General features: G+C 37.9%; 2 protein-coding genes across 3 annotated transcripts in view; both read right to left on the reverse strand.

The window, feature by feature from the left end:
• The window catches only part of capn3a (calpain 3a, (p94)), a 24,347-nt gene extending 17,348 nt beyond the window's left edge, over positions 1–6,999 (reverse strand). Inside the window, exons 1-10 of one of the 2 annotated variants that reach the window (XM_014018050.1) lie at positions 6,414–6,999; positions 5,776–5,845; positions 4,990–5,108; positions 2,897–3,030; positions 2,618–2,786; positions 2,224–2,307; positions 1,950–2,044; positions 1,720–1,797; positions 1,307–1,467; positions 460–629 (exon numbers count right to left, since the gene is read on the reverse strand). In XM_014018050.1, coding sequence (XP_013873504.1) covers positions 460–629; positions 1,307–1,467; positions 1,720–1,797; positions 1,950–2,044; positions 2,224–2,307; positions 2,618–2,786; positions 2,897–3,030; positions 4,990–5,108; positions 5,776–5,845; positions 6,414–6,665 — 1,332 coding nt within the window. In that variant the 5' untranslated portion in view covers positions 6,666–6,999. The remainder of the gene's footprint in view (positions 1–459; positions 630–1,306; positions 1,468–1,719; positions 1,798–1,949; positions 2,045–2,223; positions 2,308–2,617; positions 2,787–2,896; positions 3,031–4,989; positions 5,109–5,775; positions 5,846–6,413) is intronic. The other variant, XM_014018051.1, reaches the window with a different exon arrangement.
• The window catches only part of ganc (glucosidase, alpha; neutral C), a 27,889-nt gene continuing 24,761 nt past the window's right edge, over positions 5,776–8,903 (reverse strand). The window contains exon 26 of the mRNA XM_014018049.1: positions 5,776–5,845. The gene's annotated coding sequence lies outside the window, so the exon portion shown is untranslated. The remainder of the gene's footprint in view (positions 5,846–8,903) is intronic.

The raw sequence follows: 8,903 nt of genomic DNA on the forward strand, positions 1-8,903 counted from the left end.
CTGTTAAACTGGGATTCAAACAAACTAACCAATCAAATATACTGTATTAGGTTTCTTTTCCTTTGCATTTTAAAACACTGCCCAACATTTTACACATTGCTTGGTCTAAATCAGTGATGCCAAATAAAAACACAAAAATAGCTAAAATTCTGTCAATTTTTAAAAAAGTGTGCTAAAATTTAGAGCGGTAGTAGCTCAGAGTCAATCACAAYACCTAGTCCAAGTCAGGGGTTTTCCAATCCATGACCTCAAGGACCATGTTTTACTTGTTTCTCTGCTCCAACACACCTGATTCAGTGATTTGATTACCTCTTCAAGTTCTGCAGAAGCCCATCAATCCCACACTCAATCAAATCAGGTGTGTTGGACCAGAGAAACCTCTATCATGTAGGGCAGAGGCCCTCAAAGACCAGAATTGGATACCCACTAGTCTAAATAAGTAAGAACCTAATAGGACACCTCATAAATGGCAAATCCGATGGTGAAGAGGTTGGCTCCCATCTTGCGCTCTTTTCKTCTGTTTTTCTGCATCAGTGAAACTACGAAGGTGCAGCCCACCTCGTTGTCGTCAGGATCGTCATCCTCYTCCAGAAGGCGAAGGCGGTACTGAGGGTTGGTCCAGAAAGTGTCTGCAGGACATTTGCAGCATCAGTATTATGCTGTTSCTATTAGACAGTCGTAACATTTTTGGCATTTGATTATTCAAAAATACTTTTAAAGGACAGTCATTCCCATTATTTTCTTTTTATTATTTTTCCATACTAATTTGCAKTCTATTTCTGCATACTTGGTGCTATTTTGACCATTCGTGCATCAAAACATTCAATTCATTCAGGAGGTAGGTACTATGACTTCTGGTGTTTCTAACGTTTACCTTTTTCAAAATATTTAACTTCATTTACAAACATTTCACCATAGAAATACAGAGAAATTCATAACTTTGTTCTTTGATTCAAACGTACTTCTGTTGTTGTCGTCTGTTACTTTTAATCTTTAGCTACAATTCACTTACTTTGAGTCTTTYGCTACTTTCAGCTGTTGTTTTGCAACTTTTTTTAAAAGGTATTTTGCTGCTTTTGGCCTTTCAGTTGAAGTTTTGTTTCTTTTACATTTATGAACAAATTTTCATTTTTAGCAAATTTTAGCCCGTCAGCATTTGTACTGTATTTTGCACAGAAAATGCCATGACTAATTTATCACAGATGTTTTGAAAGGRCAGAAAGGAGTAGAGTCAACTGATWACWTCCTTTTTTATATTAAAGAACAGAAATAATTTCCTGCATTTGTTTTCTGCACAGTCATTTACCTGGGTAGTTCCTACAGCCTCCAGCAGAGCAGCCTCTCACCCAACGGCCCTCATTCACAGAGACTGTCCACTTGTGGGTCTTATCATCCTCCAGGGCATCAGGTGTGAGGTTACAGATCTCAATCTTTGTGTAGTTCTTTTTAAAATCTTCAAATGACATCCTGCATGATACCAAAAGAGACAAYGGACTTCATTAATAAAGTACACTGTAAATGGTAGAATCCAGGGATGTCTTGTTTACCTAATCACATATTAAGAATAGAAATATTATTTTATAATAAATGCCCTTAAATATTGCAGATCATAGTTTCAGGATGGAAACTGAATCTATATTCTTAAACCAGATCCAACCCCCTGTCTGTAAACAAGACCCCAGGACTGAAATCAGCACTAATGCCTAAAAGTCCACCTACCAAAACTCTCCATCCTCAGCACTTTGGTGTTGCAGTTTCTCTTTTTCARTCTTAGAGATTGTGGTCCACTCCTTGGAGCTGTTGGATGATAAGTAAAAAAGGGGTCAAATTTACGTTATTTTTTGATTTATCCAAGTTTCTTGAGTCTAACAAAAGCTGAAGGTAGAAAATGAAAGTCTTAATCACAACTAAATGTAGTAAAGCAATTAAAATAAGAAAACAAAACTTACTTGTCGCTCCAGGGACCGTTCCACTCTACCTGACCCCAAGGGTTCCTGAGACGCACCAGACGAACTTTATTATCTTTGTGCTGAGACGGCTTACACTGCAGTGAAACACAATAATTATGGAAATATAGAGATTTTAACTCACGTTACTTTAACAACCTTTAATTTGCTAAAATTAAGGACTTTGTCTTGTTATTGTAAAAAATAGATAAAGAGATGAATGTGTTGCCATGAAGCAACACATAGTAATATCTTCACAGTAAGAGGATTGTTTTACCTCCTCCACGGCGGTCACAGAGTATGCATGACCCTTCACAAGTCCTGTCACAGTACGAGTTTCAAAGCGAGCAGGAACCAGWGACTAAAACCAAACATGCAATCAAGCAAAAACATTAAGATGTCAGTAAAACAAGTCACTATAATGCTCTGTTGTTAGAGTGAATGATACTTTGCTCAAAGAATGTATTACTGTGGACAGAGTGACTAGAGCTGCTGAAAGGTAAATTTCACCAATAAAAATAATCAATAGGATAATGTGATTTCTAAATTCTTAGAGCAATAACAAAAAAAAAACATTTAATACTACAACAGAATCTCTGCATTTGACTTTAAAACAAACTCTTGGTTGGSACAGTCATCTCTGTCTTTGTGCCGTGGTAAAAAGATCTCACATCAATGGAGCAGCCCATGAGGGAGCCCCTCTCCAGAGCTTTCTTCATGATCTTGTAGAGCTCTTTGGGAGCTTCCTTCATCTCATAAAACTCAGTGACGCCTCCGGTGAAATCCTCCATGGCCTCGGTGGTGTTTCCACCCTTCAGAGCCTCATAGGATCCATGTAGCCTAAACACAGGCAAGAGGCGTGACAGGAACTTTAAACAGTTTAAAGTCAACATGTAGAGAAAATCGTTGTAAAAAGCACCTCGGATTATAGCATTCAACCCATCACTCACTTTGCGTAAGCCTTCTCCAGCAGGGCACTCCAGAACTCATTCCTCTCAGCAGATTTAGTGAAGACTAGCTGGTTGTTAACAGTTGGGATGCGGTCGTCAATGACGACGTCGACCCAGTCACCATAACGCCAGAACTGAAGGATGGGAGGGGTTCAGGAAGGARAACAATCCAGAAATTAGACTCATCAAGATCATGAGGGTATGCAATTATTTAAAYCTTAAAATAGTTGAAGGATCTCCTTCTCAAAGCTGCCACTTTAACAWAGTGGACAGATTTGAGAACACCCATGATCCTGGGTATGTAGTATGGAAAGTCTGGTGGAGTCTTCCATGACACATTAGCTTCAGTAGAGGAGTCAGAGCAATACAAAGACCTGGATGAAGGAGGACCACCAAAAACATGATTTTTTGCCTAGAATAGGGAAATCACTGCACAACTGGGGGTGGGAAAGCCTGACAAAGCTACAGGAAGTCAGCTYAATATGGTCCCACTACCTGTGAGGAGAATACAGACTAAGAGATGTGTGACCTAGTTGGCAGGTGAGGGCGGGGCCCAGGATATACCGATTCTTGGAATCATAAACAGGTTCTAAGTACATAAATGGCCTGATCAGATCCCAAAATAACGAGCGCTACATTGTGTGGGAAAACTATAAAATTACATGTAATATTAGTGGGCATGTTGTGGGTGATCTACAAAGATTTCTGCACAAATAATAACAGATGYAAAAGTGGTGCAGACTGCCCTGCTGACATGAGGATTACTAACCTGCTACTGGCTGGCACCATGGAGAGTTTGGTAGAAAATATTTCGTTTAAAGCCACGGAGATGAAGATCTTAGTGAAGGAGGCAAAGATCCAGATGTAAGAAAATGAAGTGTTGCAAGGAATTTTTCTTTAGGAGGTATGGCTTCAACTTGTGACTGGCTCCAAATTAGCCTTAGATCCTCCAGCAGCTCAAAAATGGAATTGCTGGCAAGACGATACATTTCCACTATTTTTATTTTTGACAGTGCAAACATGTGGGCATGAGCACAAAACTATCTGCCATCTGTCACTGTACCTACATCTCCTTCTTGCAACCATGACCTCAGAAGTTTATTTGTAATGTTGCCCTAATTGGCACCTGTCTTGCAAACATACTAAATATAGACACAAAGACCGCAATCAGTTTTAAGCCAATAAGTCCAATAGTGGTGCTAAATGATTATAYTTGCATATCCTCCTCCCGGTATTTTGCACGTTCTGATTATCATTACTCTGCATATTCATGAAGACAAACACGCTAAATGGATTGCGGTTGCTATTTCATTTATTTGACAGACACAGTCCTGAGTGGTTAGTAGATCAGCTTTGTGTACACTATCAAGTCTGCACGTTTTTACACATGCAAACCTTTGTAGATCAGGCCCAAAATGTCACCACACAAAAGTAGCCGAATCTTGTGTGTGAGGTTGAGCAATGTTAATTAGATAGAGCTGGGCTCATCTCTACATACAGCACTCTGGAGCCTAAAACCAATGAGCAACGACAGAGTCATCTGGAGGAACAGCTTCCTGGGGGGGGGATTCCTCCAGGTTTGGGGTGAGTCTTTGCCTCAAGCAGAGGAGTTCAAGAATCAGGAATACCTGTGATGAGTATACGAGTGATGAAAGGATGTAGCGGGAGAAGGACAAACGTATTGGACAGGACCTGTTGCCTCTACAGCCCGACCATGACTCAAAGAAAGCCAATGAACGGATGCAATGTTAAATATTTTAAGCTGCAATTAGGTGAACACTAGAATGATAAATAGTAGCTTCTATTAATGGCTAATGTGGCTGTGTTTCTTAATACCATTAGTCTGAAATATAAAATTTATATGTAAAAAAAGGCTTGTACATTTTTTTGAAATCCAAATTATCAGCTTAAAAATTAGTTTTTTAAATCTTGGACAGCTGATAATTACTGTAATGTGTGAGAAGCTGGGATCAGCATTAACACTTTTTTTCATATCTTACAGGCACAGCTGACTAGTTTCCAACTTAACTTTTGAAGAAGAGGATGATGATCTCGTCAGGGTACCATTTGAAAAGTAGGCAGACATTTCTCACCTGGAAGTGAAATATACCGGCATAGCTTTCACAGTAACTCTGCTCTTGAGGAACAACTCGATACAAAAGTTTGTCATTCAGGGTGAGGCAGGCAATAGCAGCCAGCAACCAGCAATCACCTGAACAAAGAAAATAAAGTTAAAAGTTTAATTTAACTGAAAGTATCTTCATTACACTAATCTTACAATAAGATTGTAAAAAAAACAAGAAAGTATCCTTTATCTAGTGTGAATTTCCTAAAAACAAGAGACTAAGAGGTATTCCTATCTTGGAAGTTTTGTTGTACAGAAGTTAAAGATTGCAGCGGAGTGCTGCTGATGTTAGCATTAATTTTAATTGCCCAGGTGTGTGACGGGGTGCTAAGAACAATGTCATTTTTTTCCCCAACAGGGAACAGTTAGCAGCGACAGCCAGGACCTTTGTCCCTTTGGTGCCTTTTACTTGCTGCTAAACGAAACAATGAGAAGTGCTGCTGGATGGATTCCCTTCCAAAAGAGTTAGCACAATATGTGGAGGCCTCTGCAGACYGAGAGGCCGAGAGCAGGGGATTCATGGGACGTGCACTAACTTGTTTTTATTGCTACAGAGTCTACCGTGACTWCAAATTGATTTTCTATCATTACTCTTTTATTTCGTCCAAATTTGTCTCAGTATTAACATACAGTGCATGGCAGCTCCCAGACAAGCCTGCTAATTATTTCATCCATCTATTTTTAGTGCCTCAAAAAATGAAGAGTATTTTAGTTGGGAAATAGAGATGACATTATTGATTGTTGCAACATTTACCCAGATCTCCCTGACAGATGTCTGTTCTGCTGGCTCCTCCAACAATGAACTGAGGGTTCTCACAGATTTCCTGCAGACAACAAACAAACAGGATTATTTATTCGACCTTTAGGCAAATCCCAGAGATCACAGAACTCTTTCAATGGAGGAAGCCCAACGTTCGTGTTTTTGGACTGTGGGAGGAAACCAGAGTACCTGAAAATAATAATAATAAAAAAAACATGAAGAACATATAAACTCCACATAAAAATACACCAGGTCCAATCCAGGAATTGAATCCAAGACCTTCTTGCTAAGAGGCATCAGTGTTAACCACTAATCCATCGTGTTGCCTAAGATTTACAATAAGTAACAAACAAGTGATCCATTTTAACTAGTCATTAAAAATGGACTTAATCATTGATATTGTGCAACAATCCAGTTCTTCAACTCCAACCTTTCATTACAGAAGGAAAAGGAAGTATTTCAGTTACATCTTCAGCTCCTACAATCCCACAGCCAGCATCAGTTTGTCATCTTTAAATAATCCATCATCAGATTATTGTTGTATGTCTAAATTACACCTGACCTCCCATATGTAGGACCCGTCTCCACTACTTTATTTTGTGTGTTAGCCAGGTTTACCCTCGCCCTCCTACCTTGGGCCTCTTCCAGACGATGTTCTTGACCTTGTTGGACTTGTGTCCAAGCTCCTTGAAGCCCAGAGACTCCACAGAGGCTGGGAAAGAGTCATCCTCAAACAGGCTCTTCCTCTGAAGGCACTCCTGTCTCAGAATGTTATAGTCCTGGCCGTTAAAGCGGATGGGCTTGCTCAAAGACCCTTCCCCGTCTCTCCTTTCTCGTTCCCGGATCAACCGGTCGCAGAAAAAGCCCGCCGGTGTGTATGGCATCTTTTCTCTGCAGACTTTTTTTTTCCCTTTTCAGGAAAAAAAAAACTGTCCTTGGCCACTTGTACGAAAAAACTTTCAAGCCAAAAGACCCTGGCATAAATCCAAACAGCTAATATCTGATTGGTTCCCTTTCTGTGTGACGTCCCTCTTCCCCTTCGTCACAGAGAAGGTGTGAAAGAGATACACCTCATGTGCATTCACCTTTGCGCTGCCATTCACACACACACTCAAACACGTGCACACACAAAAAAATAAAAAAAAAATCACAAATCACATAAACGTCTTTTTGTTGAGTTCTTATTGGCTGATGGGAACAATGATCTTTCCCTGCCTGTGCTCTGGTGCCATTATTGTTGGGTGACACAAAGGCCAGCGGGCATGTAAAGAGTGGTCAGTGGATRCCCTGCCTCAGCAGAAGGCATTCAAGCCCATTAAACCTGTTCTCAATGGAGCTCAGTGTTGAGCAGTCTCAGCAGAACTGGAGCTACAAATAGGAGCACTGTTCGTTTTTAAACATGGCTACAAAATTATAAACTCAATTAAGTGACTTGGGATTTATTAGACAGAGCAAATGTTCCCAAAATGTTTGTGTAGCTGAAGAATAAACAAGAAACATGCTTTAATGAAGACGGCAAAACTGAAAAGCAATTGGCTAATTAAAATGAGCAGAAAATAAGCTGCAAGGAGCAAAACACTAGCTAAAAGCAGCAGATATGCAGCTAAAATGGACAAAACAGATGCCAAAGCTATTATTAGCAAAACAATCGCTAACAGTAAGTGAGTAAAAATGTAGCTTTAGCAAAACAGATGTTAAAACTACAATCAGCAATTTCGTAGCTAAAACTAGCAAAAATCTAGCTGAAACAAAAAGAAATGATTAAATGGTAGCTAAAAGCAACAAAATAGTAGCTAAAAACTTAAAGTACGGGAATGGCAGCTAAATGCAGCAAAATGATAATTAAATGCTTGAAGTAGAAAAGTGGCAGCTAAAAGGTAAAAGAAATAGCAGGAAGAAGACGATTTCAAAGAGAACTTTGTTTTTAAAAGAACTGAGGAGATTTTAATGCATTTTTAGGGCATTTTATTTTAAGGTTAATTTTTTTCAACTATACTATAAAGGGATGAAAATTAAAAATCAGAAGAAAAATTCTGACATAACTGTTAAAATAGTAAAAAAAAATACGCAGAGTTAGTTTGACAACAAAATACAAACAGAACAAACTACTGGTAAACAGAAAAACATGCTGGCTCAGTATTCACACTATTGTTAAAACATTCAGTCAAACAGGAAGGACTGCATAAGTTTTGAAATGCACTTTTTCTTTCGATATGAGGAGTGAAAAAAACAACAACAACACATATTTATTTTTTTATCTTTTAAGTAGAAGAATATCAATCTCTATGTTGTTTTTCATGTCTGGAAGACCCTAAACAAACAAAAAAAAAGGCAATTTAAAAGCATCTTAAACTGATTTTTCTTTAACTTTTCCTGAGTGTCCATTGTATTTTATAGTTACATAATTTTTAAATATCTGTCAAAAAAGTTGTTATAGTCTCATTATTACATTTTATTAATAAGATCTGTTGATGTTATCTTTACTTCTGCTCGATTATTTCATTATCAGAAAGAAGATTTCAGCTTATTTAAACATTTTTGGACTTTTTTTCTACAAGACCAAAGTAAACATGTGGGTAAAAAAACAGGTTAGGTCACAGATCACAAAAACATTTGATTTTGTTTCAAAGTGTTTCATTTTGTGTTCTTTGTTTCATTTTTCTAATACACAGAAAAAGTGTGACAACAGAATCTTCATCTGTACTAAACATCATCTTCATCTATACTAAAATAAAATTTCACTTCTCATGCTTTAAAATCAATTTACAATTGGTTATAACTGGTTATTAAAATTAAACATTTATATAAAATTATAATATTTAGCTTAAAGCTTAAAATGTGCCTGGTTTTACTCTTAATGTTTTTTTTTCATTATTGTTTATTCAGCTGCTGAACTATGAAAAGTACAGTAATAAAAAACCCACCCGTTTGTGCATGTTTAACATCTCAAGTTTAAAAAAATAATACAAATATGGCCCCGCCACACCAGCCAGACTTCACCCTAAAAAATGTTCATGGTGTTTGTTGGTAAATATTTTTCAGCAAAAAAAAAAAAAATAATAATAATAATAATAATTTTCAGTTATCAACATGTACACGGTTCAGTGAGTTGGCTAATTATT

The sequence above is a fragment of the Austrofundulus limnaeus genome, unplaced genomic scaffold, assembly GCF_001266775.1.
Source record: "Austrofundulus limnaeus strain Quisiro unplaced genomic scaffold, Austrofundulus_limnaeus-1.0 Scaffold181, whole genome shotgun sequence".
In the NCBI taxonomy this organism is placed as follows: domain Eukaryota; kingdom Metazoa; phylum Chordata; class Actinopteri; order Cyprinodontiformes; family Rivulidae; genus Austrofundulus; species Austrofundulus limnaeus.